This window comes from Somniosus microcephalus, chromosome 6, assembly GCF_052327205.1.
Source record: "Somniosus microcephalus isolate GS21.2 chromosome 6, FLI_Smic_1.0, whole genome shotgun sequence".
NCBI classification, from domain to species: domain Eukaryota; kingdom Metazoa; phylum Chordata; class Chondrichthyes; order Squaliformes; family Somniosidae; genus Somniosus; species Somniosus microcephalus.
Window position 1 is genome coordinate 257,039,465 of NC_140992.1, and position 22,108 is coordinate 257,061,572.

The 22,108-nt window shown below is 45.7% G+C and overlaps 1 protein-coding gene across 1 annotated transcript in view; it reads left to right on the plus strand.

Annotated features, from left to right (window-relative positions):
- Nucleotides 1-22,108, plus strand: part of LOC147116682 (uncharacterized) — a 207,506-nt gene that overhangs the window by 127,195 nt on the left and 58,203 nt on the right. Inside the window, exons 17-22 of the mRNA XM_085991793.1 lie at nt 2,552-2,669; nt 3,351-3,451; nt 4,242-4,313; nt 11,463-11,569; nt 13,856-13,928; nt 20,655-20,750. Coding sequence (XP_085847919.1) covers nt 2,552-2,669; nt 3,351-3,451; nt 4,242-4,313; nt 11,463-11,569; nt 13,856-13,928; nt 20,655-20,750 — 567 coding nt within the window. The remainder of the gene's footprint in view (nt 1-2,551; nt 2,670-3,350; nt 3,452-4,241; nt 4,314-11,462; nt 11,570-13,855; nt 13,929-20,654; nt 20,751-22,108) is intronic.

Consider the following 22,108-nt stretch of genomic DNA (forward strand, 5'->3'; position numbering starts at 1 on the left):
CGGCCCCTCGAGCCCGCTCCACCATTTAATGAGATCATGGCTGATCATCCAAATTCAGTACCCTGTCCCTGCTTTCTCCCCATATCCCTTGATCCCTTTAGCCTCAAGAAATATATCTAACTCCTTCTTGAATATATTTAATGAATTGGCCTCAACTGCCCTGTGTGGCAGAGAATTCCACAGGTTCACCACTCTCTGGGTGAAGAAATTCCTCCTCATCTCAGTCCTAAATGGCTTATCCCTTATCCTTAGACTGTGACTCCTGGTTCTGGACTCCCCCGCCATCGGGAACATCCTTCCTGCATCTAGTCTGTCTAGTCCTGTTAGAATTTTATAAATTTCAATGAGATCCCCTCTCATTCTTCTAAACTCCAGCGAGTATAGGCTCAATCGACCCAATCTCTCTTCATACATCATTCCTGCCATCCCAGGTATCAGTCTGGTGAAACTTCGCTGCACTCTCTCCATGGCAAGAACATCCTTCCTCAGATAAGGCGATGAAAACTGCACGCAATACTCAAGGTGTGGTCTCACCAAGGCCCTGTACAACTGCAGCAAGACATCCTTGCTCCTGTACTCAAATCCTCTCACTATGAAGGCCAACATACCATTTGCCTTCTTAACCGCCTACTGCACCTAGTGCGACTGGTACACAAGGACACCCAGGTCTCGTTGCACTTCTCCTTTTCCCAATCTATTGCCATTCAGATAATAATCTGTCTTCCTGTTTTTGCCACTGATAACCTCGCATTTATCCACATTGGGCAGATGCATGGCAAATGCAGTATAATCACCCAACCTGTCCAAATCGTACTGGAGTTTCTCTGCATCCTCCTCACAGCACACACGCCCACCCAGCTTTGTGTCGTCATGATACCTATACTGCAAGGGAGCAGTAAACCAGTGGGAAGGAGGGAGAGTAGAGGGGGTGGATAGCAGGCAAAACTGATGAGAAAAAGCATTAAAACAGAACTGTGCACAATAGGAGGGAATAGCTAAAACAGATACAAAGCACATAGTCAGAAGGACATTGCTCATTCAGAAGTCCAAATGATTAAAAATAAAAGAAAGAGCACAATAGGATGAATGGGATAACATCTGGAAAAGGAGCAAAGTTAGAATGGGCCTCGAAGGAGAGGAGTAAGGTAGGGTGAAGATTGATGGGGCTAAATACAAAAGATTAGTGGAATGGTGATGAATACTTATCATAAACGATTGAAGCAATAACTATGAGTGACTCAAAGCAGAACTGTAAAGTAATTGAAAATAGTGGGACTAACCAAGGAAACAGTAGTTAATTAAGGAACCCAGAGAGAGAAGTTCATGGTAAAAGGGGAAAAGAGGACAAAGTGAAGAGCTGAACATAGCTGTCTTAGATAATGGAAGCGGTCATTTGGAGTCAATTATAAAAGTAAACTGGAAATAAGGTAGATGAGGAAGCAGTTTTTCACACAAAGGATAGTGGAAATCTGGAACTCTCTCCCCCAAAAGGCTTGTCGTTGCTGGGTCAATGGAAATTTTCAAGACTCAGATTGATAGATTTTTGTTGGGTAAAGATATGGTGGATGAATGGAGTTGTGTTACAGCTCAGCCCTGATGTAATAGAATGGTGGAACAGCCTCGAGGGGCTGAGTGGCCTGCTTCTGTTCTGATAAGATAGGCAAAAAGGGAAATGAGGCCATTAGAAGGTTAATGAGTGATGGATTACTTTAGTGAAGTGAATGGAAAGTACTACTTACCGTTGAGGAACTAATTTACTAGCACACTAATATATTAACTGGTCCTCCGGGGAATATATTTGTGGGAATTTAGTTACTGTCTTGGCAGGAATCTATTAGCAAAATCAAATTTCGTTATTGAATCCCCATTAGTGATAAGAATTTATTTAACAAATTAATGATAATTTATTGACTTGGAGAGGGAAATTATCTATGTACCTATCTATTCAGTTCAGTGATTAAACTGACTAGGTCACATTTATTGCATTGAACTGTGGAAAATAACTGAGGTAACTGATTGTGGGAGTGGCCATCTTCTAAGCTAGAATCCAAGACACAATATGAGATTATGAATCAGGGAGATTTATGCCACAGAAGGAGGCCATTCGGCCCATCATGCCTGTGCCAGCTGAAAAAGCTATCCGGCCTAATTCCATTTTCCAGCTCTTGGTCCGTAGCCTTGCAGGTTACGGCACTTCAAGTGCATATCCAAGTACTTTTTAAATGTGCTGAGGGTTTCTGCCTCTACCACCCTTTCAGGCAGTGAGTTCCAGACCCCCACCACCCTCTGGGTGCAAAAAGTTCTCCTCAACTCCCCTCTAATCCTTCTACCAATTACTTTACATCTATGCCCCCTGGTTATTGACCTCTCTGCTAAGAGAAATAGGTCCTCCCTATCCACTCTATCTATGAAGGGGAAGACTATGAAGGATTGCTGTCTTAAAGCAATTACCCCTCTTAAATAGCCCGTCCATGTCATATCTCTTAAAGCAGCTAGCCTATGTAGATTGTAAGAGACAGATTTTTACTGTATTTTCTTTATTTTATTCCAGTCTGTGGTGAGTGGCCATTCAGATCCTGACACCATCACCCTCTCATGCAGTTTGAAAGGAAAATGTCAGATCATCAAGAAGGAAGTTGGAACAAAGCAGCAGCAGATCCTACAAGCAGGTGGGTAGTGGAGACAGGCCGGCACCTATTGACTTTCACAAGCTGTGGGGTAATTTTACACCCCCCCCCCCCACCACAAAACAGGTGGGTTTGGGTCAGGTGGGATGGTAAAATGTTAAAAATTTCAAACCCACCCACTTCTGGTTTTAGTGGACGAGGGGACTGCGACCAATCTGCTTTCAGGAAGCGGGTCAGTCGTTAAATATTTTAAAGAGGCTGTGTGCCTTCATTTTAACGAGGTTTATATTTTTTTACTGCTGTCATCAGGGTTTCCCAGGCCTCGGGAAACCCGGCAGATAAAAGGAGGTGAAAAGGGTTGGATCCATAAGGTAAGTGCCTTTACAGCACTGCTTGTGAGCCAGGAGGAGCCGGAGTGTTTCCTTCCAGCCCAACAAGCTAACACTGTAAACCCGCACCACCCGTCCCATCTCCACGATCTCCCCCAACACCCAACACCCCCCACCACCCCGCAATCACTGACCCCCCCACAATCACCCGTGATCACCCCTGACCCCCCCTGGGATAACCCCCGATCCCAGTAAATATTGGGGCCTGAACCCCGTTTGAATGGGGAACCTCCACTGACGGCTCTGTCATTTTGCTTTAGATGTGAAAAGGTAAAATTAGTGCCAGTGAAATGTTGTTCAGACAATTTGCCAGAATCTTTTTTTTATATTGCAGTTGAAGGTGGAGTCGTGTTTGAAGATACTTTAATTTCAGAAGCTGCAAAATGCTGCATCACTGAGGAGATAATTCTGAGATTAGGACAAGTGGCCTTTCAGGTTTGGGTCATTTCATTCAGAACATTTAGAACCGGTTAGTTTGAGTGAATTTAACTTATCCATCCGCAGAAACAGTAAAAAGTGCTCTATATATATTTTTATATTGTGTGTGCTTGGGAAGAAATTTAACGAAAGTAAGCAAATGTCGAGGTACTATCATCAGCGCTTGGCTTCATTTAACGTAGTAAAGCGTCCCAAGGCGCTTCACAGGAGCGATTATCAAACAAAATTTGACCCCAAGCCAAATAAGGAGATATTAGGACAGATGACCAAAAGCTTAGTCAAAGAGGTAGGTTTTAAGGAGAGACTTGATGGAGGAGAGGTAGAGAGGCGCCGAGGTTTAGGGAGTGAATTCCAGAGCTTAGGGCTTATGCAGCTGAAGGCACGGCCGCCAATGGTGGAGTAATGTAAATCGGGGATGCGTAAGAGGCCAGGATTGGAGGAGCGCAGAGATGTCGGAGGGTTGTGGGGCTGGAGGAGTTTACAGAGATAGGGAGGGGCGAGTCCATGGAGGGGTTGGAAAACGAGGACTAGAATTTTAAAATCAGGATGTTGCCGGAACGAGAGCCAATGTAGGTCAGCGAGCACAGGGGTGATGGGTGAACGGGACTTGGTGCGAGTTAGGGTAAAGACAGCAGAGTTTTGGATGAGCTCAATTTTACAGCGGGTGCAAGGTGAGAGGCAGCCAGGTTAGCATTGGAATAGGCGAGTCTAGAGGTAACAAATACATGTGATCAATCTTTCAGAAAGGCATGAATTCATTAATATTTTGTATGTTTCTGTACACCAGGTGGAAAAAACTTATGGAAATGCAAGAGATATTGAGTGGGCAGTAAAAGGCACAAACATTTATTTACTGCAGGTGAGGCTGTTCATTCTAACATCAAACTGCAGAAAGTGCTCCCTCTCTTGTTCAAACTGAAAGGGTTAAAACTTTTGTGCTCTCAGTGCAGAGCTTCATGCACCAAAACCGCAGATCAGAATTGGGGTGTGCCCCTAATTTGCGGGCCCCATGTGTTTTGCAGATTGACACTGAGCAGCTTATTTTTCAGCTGCGTAATTGAATGAATGCCACCTTATCGTGAAATGATATCTCTGGCCGGTGACGGCGAACTCTGCAATCCCCTCGTGGAAAATGCACATTAAATGTTCGTTATGTTTGATGGTATTCACTAAGAAAAATTGTTTAAATTGCTTTGATCACTAGGCTCATTATTATTCAGTCGGAGAAAGAGATATAAACAAATTCATTGCCTTACTGGGTGACGTAAGAAAACTACTAAGCACTTGGTCTAAGCGTTAAACAAAGCTTTAATCAACTGTTTTACAACATGGAGATCTAGTTGTGTCCTTCACTAGTTCCTGTTAAGAATGTCCTACGCAAGCTGGACCCATGCCCGAGTATTTATACTCTCCCTGGACAGTGCCACCCGCAGGCCGCTCAGTATTATTTCATAAGTCTTTCTTTCATGAATTGACTGATTCATGTCACTGGGTGTGACACCAGACATCCCGTCATTGAGGTCTGCCTCTCAGTAGCAGCTCCATGTTGATCTAGAAATAGAACGGACTAGGAGAATATATTTTTGAACAAGTGTGACACAAAAAGCCAGTAGTGTAAGGAGAAGATGTAGACCAACCTCTCTTAGCCTGGATATTCTATTTGGCAGTGGACTAATACCAAATTTTGCAATTGCTTTATCTGACCGTTGGCAAGCTGAAGCTATTTTGCATTAAGGGTTCAACACTGGTTGCTTTGGGCAGAATTAATTGGATGGGGGTGAGGAAATCCCACCCTGCTCCCACCTGTCCCCATTTCAAATTTCACAGGGCAAGCTAATGCTTCTGCGGGATTTACACAATGGGCTCGATTTTGCCAGGCCCGAGGAGGTGGGATTGGAGGCGTTGAGTTGTTAAAATCGCCAAAAATGGCAGGCGGGTCCAATCCTGCCTCCATCCCGCCTCCGAGCAATTTTCCAAAAAGCATGTTTTCTGAACACTTTCCATCCCCTTAAGGCCCTTAACAACCACTTAATAGCCTCTATAATCCCATTTTGAGAGGCCTTTCCAATTTTTAGTCACTCCCCCATCCTACACGCCTCCTCTGGAACACGCCAGGTAATGCTGGCGGCCTCACTAGTGGATTGCTTACTCACAGCTGCAGCTCCCCCATTACAAAGGAGTTTTCACCAATGATCATTTGCAGGTGGCAGAACTTTGTTGTTTCAGGTCTGGGGGAACTTTTAGCAGGCATACCCATTGTTGTGGAAGTTTGGAGCCTGACGCCCATCTCCAGTGTGACCTCCTGGGAAACCCCGCTCCCCACCTTGACTAAGCGCTTCCTCAACTGAGGCATATACCAGAAGCATGGCGACCATTTAATTCCTTTCCTCCTGGACATCAGATTCAGACGAAGACCAGCCGCGGCAGCAGCAGAACCATGAGCAACAGCAGCACCAACAGCAGGAGCATCAACAGGAGCGCTAAGCGGCTAGTCACCCACCTGAAGATGCACAGGCCAGAAGTCGCCAGAGCGCCACCATATTGCTGCTCGGGATGCAAGGGACGCACTCATGTTGGTCACATTTGCTTAGCCTGTACAATCAAACACTTTTGCCTCGCACCTTCTTACCAGAGCATCGACAATGGACAAGAACCTGCGGATTCCTATCACTCTGACCACCATACTGACAATTGCAAGTCGCTCTAAGCCCTCAATGTGGAAGCCCCATTTGCAAAATAACACAGGCCAAAACTTCAAAAGTTTGCCATCAGAATTTTTTATCACAACAAGCAACTGGTGGCATTTCAAAAATAAACACAACATAACACTCAAATGACTACACTTGTGACTACTTGTGCATTATCTTCCTCTTACACATGCTTCTACGTGGTGCTTCCCCTGTGGCTTCAGTAGATGTGGAGGCCCCTTGCTCACTTTCTTGCTGCTCCTGTCTCAACACCTTTGATGGCCGTCCTCTGGGGTTGCGAACCTGTGAGGGCTCGGCAACAGTCTTCTGCGGCTGTGCAGGGGATGTGATGCCCATCTAAGTTGGTGAGGACTCTGGTGGTGCTCTGACCGAGGGCTTTTCAGTGGCATGGTCGTTTGAGTGCTTGGAGAGGAGCCCCCACTTTCTTGTTGTCTGCCACCAACATCCTTCTCATGGGTCAGCCCCACTTCAGAGCTAGCAAGTGGCTTGACAGCGCCTTGCTGCACTTCAGGGGGGCCATGAGGACCCGTTTCTGCACTGGAAGTCCAACCCCAGAGGACTTGTATGAAGGTCTGGTTTGTTTGTTCAATAGCTGACCATCGCTCCTCAAGATATGTCATTCTACACTCTGGCGACTTAGCTCCTCCATGACCGTAGCCATCCTCTCCTCTACTGTAGCCATCCTTTCCACGGAGGTTGCCATCCTTTCCGTGGTGATACGTTCATGCGCCAATGACTCCACAAAGGTTCTGCTCATGTTCGCGACGGATTCCTTCATTCGCTCGACACTCGCAGCGACCCTGGAGACAAAACCTGACAGAAACTCCTGCACCTGTTCCTGGAGTTCCAGCACCGCTCTCGTTCTGGATGGACCCGGAGGCACAGGGTTGACATGCAGCTGAGCCGAGCTGGCAGAGTCCTGCGCCCTCCGATGAGGACTCTCCACTGCTGCCCCTGTCTCCACCATCTGCTGATGCTCACTTGTGAGCTGTGATACACCAGGTGACAACACTACTCTATCTCGCGAAGGTCCGACCGAGCTCTGAGTGTCTGCGCTGGTGCTGGGTGTGCTGAATTCTGCTAAGGCTGCGCCCTCAGAGGTTGCAGCTTCCTCTGAGGAGTCTGGAAGCTCAGGCTCTTCCTCCTGGACAGTGGGGATGGGAGCTTTCGAAGGTACTGTGGGGAGTAAAGGAAAGAGTTAGAGATGTGAGGTCAAGGTTACATGAACATTGAATAGTGCAGATGATCATAAGGCAATCTGTTAGAGCATCAGATTCATTATCAGTGACTCAAGCAATGTCAATGAGAGAGATGCCAAACTATTCTGTCACCAGCTTGCTGTGATGCGCCCGTCTGTCTGTCCCCCACTTGGGAATCCTCCTTGATCCCGGCGATTTCTAGGGCTGCCTCCTCCCAGGGTGTGAGCTGGGCTACTGAGGGTGTCCCTCCTCCTGTCATGGCTCTTTCCCTCTTATTGTGGGCTCTCTTTTCCTGCAATGAGGGACACAAGTGGAGTTTGAGTGAGAATGAAGGAGTGAGTGTAGAGAATCCATAGCATAGATGCTTAGAAGGATACAAAGGACCATCCCTGTGTGTTGAAAGTTGTTGTTGTCATGGCATCACAGTGATAGGGAGTGTGAGGGCTGCGTGGTAGAATAGTTAAGTGAATGTGACCATAGAGAGAGAGGGAACTGGAAAGGGTGCAGGCATGTCAGTGTCAAGTGGGATGTGGAGGAAGAGGTTGGCAAAGCAGAGTGCTGTTGATGAGAGGCGATGGGGATCAGATTGAGGCTGATGGGAAAGTCATACTCACTTTTCCTGTGCAGAGAAGGTCATGAAACCTGCATTGCAGCCAGGTTCTGCGGCTCAGCAAAATGGAGTTGACCTCCTGGGCCACTTGTAGCCATACAGCTTTTGTCTGCTGGGGTGGCTTTTTTCTCCCTGAGGAAGGGAACAGCACCTCCTTATTACATCTGGCTCCGTTCACCAGAACTTGGAGGGAGGGCTCATCAAACCGAGGTGCACGCTTTTGCTTGAACGTGGACATTGTTGGGAAATCAACACCTTCATACAATTTGCAGAGCCTTTGCAGTCTCCAGAAGAAGCAAGGCTGCTTGCAGGTCTTAAACCCAGCAGCATTGATAACATCATCGGAGGCGACTCTCTGTATGAAAAGACTCATTGGGCCAGGTGTTCCCACACGCTGGAAATCAATTGCCCAATTAGGGGAAAATCCCACTTTTTCAACACTTCACTTAGGAGTCGGGGTCCTGACACGATTTTCACCTGACATGCCCCAGCCCGCCCACAGTGACAAAATCCAGCCCATGATGTGGCATACAGACCGAGAAGATCACTGGTTCAATTCCTGGACAGTGTTGATGTAACTGATCACAGCCATAACGACAGGAATGGCGGTACAGTTAGCCTCAGTGCCCACGGGTTACGGAGTGGATAATCAGCCTGGACTCCTGCTCGCGATCACCATCTGGTAACTCCTGTAGGAAGTGCAGATACGTGGGTGTCAGGACACAATCAGTTTGTTTATTATGCCTCTTTTAGCTAATCAGACATCTGCTGTTACTTACTGTCAAGGCTCATACATGAATAATGGTCACTTGGATGAGGTATTAGAAAAATGACTACTTGGGCAAGATACCAGAGGTGCATGGAACTGTAACCATGGACGAGTCAATGCCTTCAGATGAAGAGAGGGGAGAAAAATGGTTGATGAGATAATAAGCAAGAACACTAAGGCCGCGATTTTAATGGAGGAGGTGGGATGGAGGCGGGAGAGCTGGTTTCCAGATTCCAGTCACGAACCTGGCTGCAGCCGCTCTGTAAACGGGATTTTCCCTTGATTGGCCTTGTTAAGCCCGCCCTGCAGACTTCCCGGCCAATTAACAGGAAGCGGTTCTGATGACGTCATTTGATGACGCGTCATCAGCCGGTTTCCTTAAAGGGACCACGGCCACATTGAGTTTGACAGTTGTTCTGTCAGCACTGACAAGCACTGCACAAAGGTGAATGCTTGTACCCAGGCTCTCCAATGACTCCCTCCATATGCATATGGAGGGAGCCACAGCACGCAGGGAGGTTCTCTTCCCTTCCAAGAGCGGAAGAGACCTCCCCAGGACACCAACGCAGCTTGGTTGCACATTGCACAGGAGGGCACAAGCAGGGATGTCGTCAGGGGCCCCTGGCTGCAGTGGCGCAAACCTTTCAATGATCTCAGTGGATCACGAAAAACTGCTGCAAAGCCACACTCAAACTCACCCTGCTGTGCCACTCAACACATCCCCATCACTCTGCCTTCCACACCCTTTGCCTGCACATCCTTACTCACACTAACTTACCTTGCACCTCCACCCATCCCTCTCTATCTACATTATCACTTCCCCATCTCACTAGCCACCCCTCACACTCACCCTCATCCTACTGCAAGCATACCAACTAACAACACACAAAGGTGGGCACTTGAGAGGTTTAGCCAATGTCCATGTGAAGTTTCTGTTAATGTGTTGTCATAGAGTGAAATCTATTTTTCCAATACCGCTCCTTATTGGACAGATCTGTGCGCACCTTGAGAAGTGTCTTACTGAGTTCCAGTGAATTTTGAGACATCACTTTCCTGCCAACCGCCCCCCCCCCCCCGCCACCCCCAGCTATAGTGATGCGTGCGCATGGAATGGATTGGACATTAAAGGGATGCTTCATGGTGCTGGTGTGGGATAGTGTCACTGGCGCATCATGTGGCAGCCAGGGTTTACAGCATCAAGTGAAGAAGATCTGGTCATGGTGATGCCATCTTTGGCCTCCCGGCCAGCAATGTTGTCAGAGGCTGATGCGCTGTGTCCATTGCAGCATCAGGTGGTGGCGGAGAAGGTTGGTGATGAGGTTGGTGATTTTGTTGTGCCTGGTGATGTTGGTGGGGGTGCTGATCGTGGAAGGATTCGGAGGACCACGGTCTGATTGTTTCATTGGCTCCGATGTTGCTGCAATAGATGGCAGCTGCAGGTGAGATGACAGAAGTGATCTGTCAATGGTGAGAGAGGTTCTCCCAATGAGGTGGCACTGGGCATACAGTTAGATCTAAAAACTTGTAAGCTAAAGAAATCTCTATATGTATAAAAAATGCAGTAACCAACATTTTCTGCGCTCTGAAACTCACCATCTGCAGCATGGCATCCTTGACACCACTTCTGCAGCTGTCAGCTTATCAGAAACATCAGAGCAGACTCAAAACACGGCAGGTTGAGCTGGCGTGTTCCCCGAGCAGCGGATAACCCGTGAGGGAGAATGTAAAATTAGAAGTAAGCCTCAAAATACTCAAAATAAGCCATTTAACCAGCTCAATTGTATCTCCCGCTGCTTGGTGTCGGATCAGTTCTCCGCTGACAGACCCAGCACCTGGGGGACTCGTGAGGAGGTGGGTTGACAGCAGTTTCCAATCCGCTGTCCATCTTTGCTATTTTGACAGCAGACCCGCCTCCAAACCCGCCCTCTGAGCGCTATTAAATTCGCGGCCTAAATGTCACTAAGAGATTGAGGAGAGAGGTGAGGAGAAACTTCTTTGTCCATAATTGTTAGAGCATGAAATGCTTTGCTCCAGGGCACAATGGAGCAAAGACAATGCATCTTTTCAGGGAACAGTAAATAAACGTTTGACGCCAAAGAGTTTACTGGGCTATGGGAAGAGGGTAGGGCAGCGAGAATAGTTTGTGATTGCTTTAACAAAGAGTCGACGCAGACACAGTGAGCCGAATGGCCTCTTTCTATGCCATAAACCTCTATGGTTCTAACGTTAAACGGAGGAGTGGGGTGGGAAGCAAATGAACTTATTATTGCACAGGTTTTTTGGGGAAAGAAAGTCATTGCTGACATGGCCGCAGTGGCTTCCTCAGCAAGGTGGATTCTAGCAAGGTGTGGTTGCAAAGCAGTCAGTGACATTCTTTTACACTACTTTGAGATGCCACTTTCTACCCTACATACCAGCCCAAACTAACAATTCCACATATTAAAATACCAGAATACGGATGACAAGAAAGCTTTAGTGTTTTTAAACGATGGGTTTACCTATCTGAAGGCCAGATTAGCTGCTGTGGGCTGTAACTACAGTCTGTGCTGCCTGCAGAAGCAGACAGCACAATCATAATGTTACACATTTTAGTTCTGACAAACGCAGCATTTTCTGGTCAAGCCATTTTGTTGCGTCATTCAGCGTGCAGCACCACTGATTTATTTACTGGGATTTCTAGTGTCAAAATCTTTAATTATATTGATGACCTTTAATCTTTCAGGCCAGGCCAATAACGACATTTAACACTGAGTCGGAGTTTGAGCTGATGCACGAGTTTGACTCCGCCTTGTCCACAGACTACGAATGGTTGACGACCTCAAACATTGGGTATGTAACTTATTTCCAGTTTGCTTCGTAGTAAAGTTGCCAATATGTTTGGATAGACCAATTGTGAATTGCTTTACTTGATAAGTTTTGGCTGAAAGATAATCATTCCCGGATTTGCAGAAGAGCTATCACAAGGCGCACAATTAGGTTTAAATATTTAACATTCCAACCATTCAGCCTTCTCCTTTTAATTGTCTTGCAAACCATGTTACAGGGTTTCTATGCCTGCCTGTGTACAAGCAATGGCACTGGTGCACAGAGACCCAGCTGACTTAAGCATACCTGAGCCCGGCTGAATTTATGGGTTCATATGGTGGTCTTGACATGGGTGGGAATATTGACTGTGAATGGGTGGACATCCCAGATTGGAGATGGGAAGTTGTGCACTGCTGCAAGCCCTAGAGGCCTGCACCAATGCAAATTCCTGTCAGGTTCTGGGCCTCTGGTTGTTGTCAAAAACTGTAGTCACATGGCCTCTGACATAAGAAAACTACTAGGCACTTGGTCTAAGCGTTAAACAAAGCTTTAATCAACTGTTTTACAACATGGAGGTCTAGTTGTGTCCTTCACTAGTTCCTGTTAAGAATGTCCTGCGCAAGCTGGGCCCGTGCCCGAGTATTTATACTCTCCCTGGACAGCGCCATCCATAGGCCGCTCAGTATTATTTCTTAAGTCTTTCTTTCATGAATGACTGATTCATGTCAGCCTCTATCCTGGTAGTCCTTCCTGCTAGCCCATAAAAATTGGAAATGTACCTGTATGGAGATCTGAAGAGGTCGCTAGCCATCCCTTTCCACATCCTCTGATGTGAAGGGGCCACTGGCAACTCTAACACCTGCTTTCTCTGGGCGATACTCTTCCCAGGTGTCGACCCAGCTCAATCCTAGGAAAATGCTGTGGGAAGGAATTTTGACATCACTTCCATGTCATTGACATTAAAATTGAAATATCTTCCCCTGTTTCAGGAGGGAGCTTCCCACTAACATCAGGACTGCCTCACGAAACGTGTGCCAAGTTAAAAGGGGGCAAGAAACCTGACAAAAATGGTCTCAGCTCCAATTTCCTCTGCCGAATGTACCAGCACCAGACGCACAAAGGGCATTAAGTGGAGGAAAACTAGCCTCGTTGTGTAATCAGTACAGCACAGTAGAATTTCTAAAGGTTTTTAATTTCTAAAAAGATTTGACAAAATAGATACAAGTATTAAAGGAATGTTGTTGCCACAGTAAGGTGTCCGACACAGCACTATATTGTCATTGTTTACAGAGTTGTACATCATGATAGGATCAGTAATGTGTTGATGCCATTGTATTGCTGTATGCATCTAGCAGTTGAAATGTTATATATTATATCATTTGGATAAAAGCTAAGATCCAAAAAAATAGCTTTACAAAACTTGTCACTGCAACAAGTATTGTGCCAGCAGCAGTTGGAGTGTTCTCTAGCTACCAGCTTGACAGACGAAGGGTCATCGACCCAAAACGTTAGCTCTGTTTCTCTCTCCACGATGCTGCCTGACCTGCTGAGTGTTTCCAGAGTTTTCTGTTGTTGTACCAGCTGGACAGAGTTTGGAAGGGGTTTTCAGAGTTCGATACCTATTCCTAGTTCAGTGGCTGGCCAAAAAGTCCCCCACTATGGCAGTTCAGTAATAACCTTTTAAAAAGAAAAACACTGAATAGTTTGAACGGAAGTAGATTTTGTGTTTCGAGCCCAACTCCTGTTCCAGTTGTAGGAAACTAATATCTCATTCTTGGATTCCGTTCAGTCCCAAAAGTCTACACCGTACCACATTCTAATCACTCGCATCAAGACAAATTTACCCAGGCTGTTACTTCTCCACTTTATTATAATAGAGTTCCTAATATTTTTAATTTGACTTTAACAGTCTGCTGCTGCAGCTGTACCTCGGCTTTCTGCATCCATCCAAAAAATCCACGCTGCCGTTGTGTTTCCATGCGGGCATGATTCTTTCCAAACGGTTTTGTTGCATGGAAATCTGTCTGCGTTTGGCAGTTCAAATGCAGATTTTTATCATCATTATGGTTAATACTGTTGTGAACCAAATATGCTAACTTATAACAAAAGCAAAATACTGCAGATGCTGGAAATCGGAGATAAAAACCGAAAATGCTAGAAACACTCAGCAGGTCAGGCAACATCTGTGGAGAGAGGAACAGAGTTAACGTTTCAGGTTGATGACCTTTTGTCAAACACGTAACTCTAGTGAAGCCATTATAGACTGTTGCTTTTAAAGCAACATATTGAGTTATATATTGGATGTTGCAGTGAAATGATGCCTGGAGCTGTTACACCTCTAACTTCAAGCACCTTTGTGAGAGCCATTGAATATGCATTACAGGTGAGTTCAAGTGATATAGTTATATTATGGTAAGGGATTTCATTTCATTGTTATAATTTTCATTGTTCTAGAAGGTATTCGTACTGGCTCGGGAATATAGAAACATAGAAGATAGGAGCAGGAGCAGGAGCAGGCCATTCGGCCCCTTGAGCCTGCTCCGCCATTTAATGCGATCATGGCTGATCATCCAAATTCAGTACCCTGTCCCTGCTTTCTCCCCATATCCCTTGATCCCCTTAGCCTTAAGAAATATATCTAACTCCTTCTTGAATATATTTAATGAATTGGCCTCAACTGTCTTCTGTGGTAGAGAATGCCACAGGTTCACCACCCTCTGGGTGAAGAAATTCCTCCTCATCTCAGTTCTAAATAGCTTACCCCTTATCCTTAGAATGTGGCCCCTGGTTCTGGACTCCCCTGCCATCGGGAACAGCCTTCCTGCATCTAGTCTGTCTAGTCCTGTTAGAATTTTATAAGTTTCAATGAGATCCCCTCTCATTCTTCTAAACTCTAGTGAATATAAGCCTAATCGACCCAATCTCTCTTCATACGTCATTCCTGCCATCTCAGGTATCTGTCTGGTGAATCTTCGCTGCACTCCCTCCATGGCAAGAACATCCTTCCTCACATAAGGTGACCAAAACTGCACACAATACTCAAGCTGTGGTCTCACCAAGGCCCTGTACAACTGCAGCAAGACATCCTTGCTCCTGTACTTGAATCCTCTCGCTATGAAGGCCAGCATACCATTTGCCTTCTTAACCGCCTGCTGCACCTGCATGCTTACCTTCAGCGACTGGTGCACAAGGACACCCAGGTCTCGTTGCACTTCCCCTTTTCCCAATCTTTTGCCATTCAGATAATAATCTGCCTTCCTGTTTTTGCCACCAAAGTGGATAACCTCGCATTTATCCACATTATACTGCATCTGCCATGCATCTGCCCAATCACCCAACCTGTCCAAATCGTACTGGAGTTTCTCTGCATCCTCCTCACAGCACACACGCCCACCCAGCTTTGTGTCGTCTGCAGACTTGGAGATATTACATCTAGTTCCCTCGTCTAGATCATTAATATATATTGTGAATAACTGGGGTCCTAGCACCGATCCCTGCGGTGCCCCACTAGTCACTGCCTTCTACTCGGAAAAAGACCCGTTTATTCCAACTCTTTGCTTCCTGTCTGCCAACCAGTTCTCTATCCAAGACAGTACCTTACCCCCAATTCCATGTGCTTTAACTTTGCACGCTAATCTCTTATGTGGGACCTTATCGAAAGCCTTCTGAAAGTCCAAATGTACCACATCCACTGGTTCTCCCTTATCTATTCTACCAGTTACATCCTCAAAAAATCCCAGTAGATTAGTCAAGCATGATTTACCTTTTGTGAATCCATGTTGACTTTGTCTGATCCTGTCACTGTTTTCCAAGTGCTCTGCTATTACATCTTTTATAATGGACTCTAGCATTTTCCCCACTACGATGTCAGGCTTACCGGTCTATAATTCCCCGTTTTTTCTCTACCACCTTTTTTAAGTAGTGGGGTTACATTAGCTACACTCCAATCCATGGGAACTGTTCCAGAGTCTATAGAATTTTGGAAGGTGACTAGCAATGCATCTACTATTTCTAGGGCCACTTCCTTAAATACCCTAGGATGGAGATTATCAGGCCCTGGGGATTTATCGGCCTTCAATCCCGTCAATTTCCCTAACACCATTTCCCTACAAATACTGATTTCATTCAGTTCCTCCCTCTCATTAGCCCTATGTTCCCCGACATCTCTGGGAGTTTATTTGTGTCCTCCTTTTTGAAGACAGAACCAAAGTATGCATTTAATTGGTCGCCATTTCTTTGTTCCCCATTATAAATTCCCCTGATTCTGACTGCAAGGAACCTACGCTTGACTTTACCAATCTTTTTCTCTTCACATATCTATAGAAGCTTTTACAGTCAGTTTTTATGTTCCCTGAAGGCTTACTCTCATACTCTATTTTCCCCCTCTTAATTAATCCCTTTGTTCTCCTTTGCTGAATCCTAAACTGCTCCCAATCCTCAGGTTTGCTGCTTTTTCTGGCCAATTTATATGTCCTCTCCTTGGATCTTATGCTATCCCTAATTTCCCTTGTTAGCCAATGTTGAGTCACCTTTTTTATTTTATTTTTATGCCAAACAGGGATGAACAAATTCTGTAGTTCATACATGCGATTTTTAAATGTTTGACATTGCCTATTCACCGTCAACCCTTTAAGTAACATTCCTCAATCCATCCTAGCCAACTCGCGCCTCATATCATCGTAGTTTCCTTTATTTAAATTCAGTACCCAAGTCTCTGAGTCAACTATTTCACTCTCCATCTTAATGAAGAATTCTATCATATTATGATCGCTCCTCCACAACGGGCCTCGCACAACAAGATTGTTAATTAATCCTTTCTCATTACATAATACCCAGTCTAAGATGGCCTGATCTCCAGTTGGTTCCTCGACATATTGGTCCAGGAAACCATCCCGTATACACTCTAGGAATTCCTCTTCCACAGTATTGTTACTAATTTGGTTAGACCAATATATTTGTAGATTAAAATCATCCATGATAACTGCTGTGCCCTTAATGCACGCATCTCTCATTTCCCATTTAATGCCATCCCCAACCTCAGCATTACTGTTTGGTGGTCTGTATACAACTCCCACTAACGTTTTCTGCCCCTTGATATTTCTCCGCTCTACCCATACAGATTCCACATCATCAGAGCTAATATCCCTCCTTACTATTGAGTTAATCTCCTCTTTAACCAGCAATGCTACCTCACCGCCTTTTCCTTTTTGCCTGTCCTTCCTGAATATTGAATACCCCTGGATGTCGAATTCCCAGCCTTGGTCACCCTGGAGCCATGTTTCTGTAATCCCAATTATATCATATCCGTTTACATCTATTTGCGCAGCTAATTCATCCACCTTATTACGAATGCTCCTCGCATTAAGACACAAAGCCTTCAGACTTTTTTTAACACCTTTTAGAATTATTGTTTACTGCGGCCATGTTTGATTTACACCCTTGATTTCTCTGACTTCCACTTTTGCTTTTCTCCTTCCTGTCTTTTGCTTCTATCCTTGCTTCCCTTTCCTCTGTCTCCCTGCACAGGTTCCCAACCCCCTGCAATTTTAGTTTAAACCCTCCCCGACAGCACTAGCAAACACTCCCCCTAGGACATCGGTCCCGGTCCCGCCCAGGTGCAAACTGTCCAGTTTGTACTGGTCCTACCTCCCCCAGAACCGGTTCCAATGTCCCAGGAATTTGAATCCCTCCCCCTTGCACCATTCTTCTAGCCATGTATTCATCTGAAATATCCTTCTATTTCTACTCTGACTAACATGTGGCACTGGTAGCAATCCTGAGATTACTACCTTTTGAGGTCCTATTTTTTAATTTACCTCCTAACTCCCTATATTCAGCTTTTAGGACCTCATCCCATTTTTTACCTATGTCGTTGGTACCTATATGCACCATGACAACTGGCTGTTCATCCTCCCCCTCCAGAATGCCTTGCAGCCGCTCCGAGACATCCTTGACCCTTGCACCAGGGAGGCAACATACCATCCTGGAGTCTCGTTTGCAGCCGCAGAAATGCCTATCTATTCCCCTTACAATAGAATCCCCTATCACTATAGCTCTCTTGCTCTTTTTCCTCCCGTCCTGTGCAGCAGAACCACCCATGGTGCCAGGAAGTTGGCTTGCTGCTGCCTTCCCCCGATAAGCCTTCCTCCCCAACAATATCCAAAGCGGTATATCTGTTTGAGAGGGGAATGGCCACAGGGGACCCCTGCACTACCTGCCTGCGCCTACTACTCTGCCTGGCAGTCACCCATTCCCTTCCTGCCTGTGCAGCCTTTACCTGCGGTGTGACCAACATGACCATATCAAACATGATATCCACGATGTCCTCAGCATCGCAAATGCTCCAGTATGTATCCATTTGCAGCTCCAGCGCCGCAATGCGGTCTGTCAGTAGCTGCAGCTGGATACACTTCCTGCACAGATGGTCGTCAGGGACACAGGAAATGTCCCTGATTTCCCACATAGTGCAGGAGGAGCATGCCACGGGGCCGAGCTGTGCTGCCATGACTTACCCTTTAATTAATTTAAATTAAATCAATACCACCAATTATACTACAATTAAATTATATACTCAAGGGCCCTTGTTTCCTAGCACTCCCCGCTACACCAACAGAGACCTTAGAAACTATAACCACAAAATTAAGAGCTTCTGAACTTTATAAACTATGAACCTTAACTGTCAAACTATAGAGTAGTATAAGTACTCACCCAATCAGCTGCTTTCTCCTGCCCGCGTCACGTTTCAAATTGTGACGTGGCTCTGGAACACCGCCGCCGGTCTGCGAGATTGGTAAGCCTGTGAAAAAAAGCCCGCGAAAGTGAGCTTAAATACTCACTGAACGTCGACTCTCACCGCTCCCGACACTGGCCTGTGGAAAAAAAGCCCACGAAAGTGAGTTTAAATACTCACTGAACCTCCGCCCTCACCGCTCCCGACACTGGCCTGTGAAAAAAAGCCCGCGAAAGTGAGTTTAAATACTCACTGAACCTCTGCTCTCACCGCTCCCGACACTGGCCTGTGGAAAAAAAGCCCGCAAAAGTGAGTTTAAATACTCACTGAACCTCCGCTCCCGACAATGGCCTCTGTAAAAAAGCCCGCGAAAGTGAGTTTAACTACTCACTGAAATTCCGCCCTCACCGCTGCCGACACTGGCCTGTGGAAAAAAAGCCCGCGAAATTGAGTTTAAACACTCACTGAGTCTCCACTCTCACCGCTCCCGACAATGGCCTGTCTTAACCATCACCCTTGTAAGCATAGCATCATAAGACCATAAGAAATCGGAGCAGGAGTAGGCCGTACGGCCCCTTGAGCCTGCTCTGCTTGAGGAGTGGGTGGGCCTCTTAATAACGTACATGCTTATTGCCCTGGAGTCAACCCATAATAAAATATTTTAAGCATCCCCTCTAGAACCTTTTGAAATCATAACTTTTGAGATTAGTTTTGATCACATCCCAGTCTTTAGAATTCCTAAATTCCTCAGTGACAGCAGGGATACGACTCTGGTTCACCTTCTGTCTTAGAGGACTCTGTGGTTCAGAAGTATTTCTTTTCTTTGTTTACACTTCCTCCTCAGTTGAATTCTGCTGGATGTTCAGCAGTTGCCCTCTTAGCATTTCTCATGGCTTCCCTCTCTTAACAAAAATATCCAAATTATCTTCTCCATATTAGATTCATCTATGCAGCTGTTCAGCCACTGCTGGCCAAACAAGTTGTTTCCTGATTAAGCACAAATTCCAACCCTTGAATTCTCCAATAATTTCTTCCTTCTCCATTCCTCTTTCTAAGTAGTGGGAATGGTAGGCTTAAAGGAGGATAGTGAGGCAGATATTGTCCAGTTTGAGGGAATTCACAGCACCAAACTTATCACATTGGTAACCGAGGGAGCTTGACAGTTCTACCGATACGGGTTTCCATAAAAGAACATGAGTTTTTTGAGCAACCTTGTGTACTGCTGTTGGTCAGAGTTTTTTTTCTAAAATTGACTGGCTTCATTGGCCACTTTTGAAAAGGCCGCAAGCAAGGTGATGAGCTGCATGCCAATAGAAGGCCACATGCCAGCTGGAGCAATGATTAGCAGCATAATTGTGTTACACAAAAGTGACCTGTTGGCTATGCCATTGACAGCAGATGTCCAAAGGTCTGCGGTCTTGAATTTGTTCACCTTCTTCAATGAAAGGAATGTGGCAAAGGTGCCTTTAGCTGTAAAGTCAACTGGGGACAAGTGTGAATTGGTAAATATTTTGGAGCACAGAATTTAAATATAGAGATTTGGGAATTTGTTTTGTTCATGCAGATATTGAAAGGCAGTGGCCCGGAATTTGCGGTCAGCGGTGAAGCAAAGGCGTTCGCCGCTGGCCCCGTAGCAAGCTTCGCACAAAGATCTCGTGATCTCTGTGTCGAGAAGTTTGGGTTTTCCGACATTCAATTCAAATCAACGGAGTACAGTGGGGATCCCCTCGTGCGAGCTGCTGTGATGTCAACAAGCTGTCAAAGCAGCCAATCAAAATGCAGGATTCTCACAGACAGCGAACCAGGAAGTGGGTAAACTCTTAAAATTCCAACTTTTAAAAAATGTTAGAGAGAGCAAAAGAAAGATTGGTGCTCTCACATGGGGAAAAGGCAAACCTGAAATAAAGATGAACAACATTTTTTTTAAAATCATTTTTAAAAAAGTTTTTTAAATTTTTTAATTTTTATTAAAATGGATACATTTCACACTGCACAAAATTTAAATTACTTTTTAGGCCCATAACCTTTGTTTAGCAGTCAAAAACCCAATTACACTTAATCCCTTTGGATCTAACTTTTAGTGGGGAATTTAACAGCGTAATTATTGTGGAAGAGCCGAAGTTTTTGTCAGCTTCCCTGATTTGAGAGATTTCACTGATTGCCGGCTCGGTGGGGGTGGGTGGTGGGGGTGGGGGAGGCACAGTGCAGCCTGTGGAGGAGCAATGAATGACAGACCGCAAATTCAGGATTTGGCACATGCCCAAAGTCCCAAAGTTGCGGTCAGTTTCAAAGATGGAATACGGACCGCAAATTCCGAGCCAATAGCTTTTGTTTGTAATTTAATAATATTTACATATTTTCTCAATGTCATTTAACTAGGAACTTTCCATGAAAGCTGGAGGAAATCCCTGCTTTTCACCCTATAACTACAAGTACCTGGGCATCTGCTCTTCCCATTTGTTTATGAATCTAATGGTAAGTTTTTTAAGGTAAAAGCCTTTGCTATATATTTCTACGGAACATAAATTTGCTACGACAGAGTTAGCAATCCTGTGGCGCATGAATGCATTTAGACTCTTAGGCCAAGATTTTCCGGGGTGGTTAGTGGGCGCGATCGGAAGCGGGTCGGGTGGGAAAGTGTTTTTTATCCCTAACAGGTCGGGACCCCACTGTGAACCCACTGCCCCGCGCCTTTCCCAATGTCGGGTCTGTCAGCGCTGAGCAGACCTGACACGCAGTGGCGGGGGACCCAATTCAGGTAATTCTGACCTTATTTAGAGATCATTGGAATACATTTGCACTCACCTTTTGATTTTACGTGCTCGCCCATGGGGTCCACGCTGTTGGGGATCATGTCTGTTAAGCTGAGGCGGGAGATGACCGACCATTGAATCAGTTGTTTACTTGACAGCTTGAAATGCGCTATAAAAACTCCCACCTCCAAGATTTTCACTTTCCAAGCTCAGAAGCTGTTGCTTACTGCATTTGGAAGATAGATTGAGCTTTATGAAGGTTGCAAGTGTTTGCAGCAAACTCTATCCAGTGTCACCTCATTGGAACAACCTCTCTCACCATTGACAGATCGCTTTTGTCACCTCAACTTAACCTGCCATCTATCTCATCAACATGGGTGCCCTTTATACTTTCTCACTGGTACATTAAATTGAGTCTCCATCTGCCATCTCAGGTGAACATAACAGCTCCCATGGCACTATTCAATGAAGAGCACCAGGGGTCCATCAATTAACACCACCAAAACAGATTATCTGGTCATGCATACAATTACTGTTTGTGGGAGCTTGCTGTGTGCAAATTGGCTACTGCATTCGCCTATGTTACAACAGTGACTACACTGCAAAAGTACTTCATTGGCTGTAAAGTGCTTTTGGACATCCTGAGGTCATGAATGGCACTATATAATTGCAAGTTTTTTCATTGCTTAACATCTTTTATTCGTTTATGGGATGTGGGTGTCGCTGGCAAGGCCAGCATTTATTGCCCATCCCTAACTGCCCTTGAGAAGGTAGTGGTGAGCCACCACCTTGAACCACTGCAGTCCGTGTGGTGAAGGTGCTCCCACAGTGCTGTTAGGTAGGGAGTTCCAGGATTTTGACCCAGCGACGATGAAGGATCGGCGATATACTTTTAAGTCAGGATGGTGTGTGACTTGGAGGGGAACTTGGAGGTGGTGGTGTTCCCATGCACCTGCTGCCCTTGTCCTTCTAGGTGGAAGAGGTCGCGGGTTTGGGAGGTGCTGCTGAAGAAGCCTTGGCGAGTTGCTGCAGTGCATCTTGTAGATGGTACACACTGCAGCCACGGTACGCCGGTGGTGG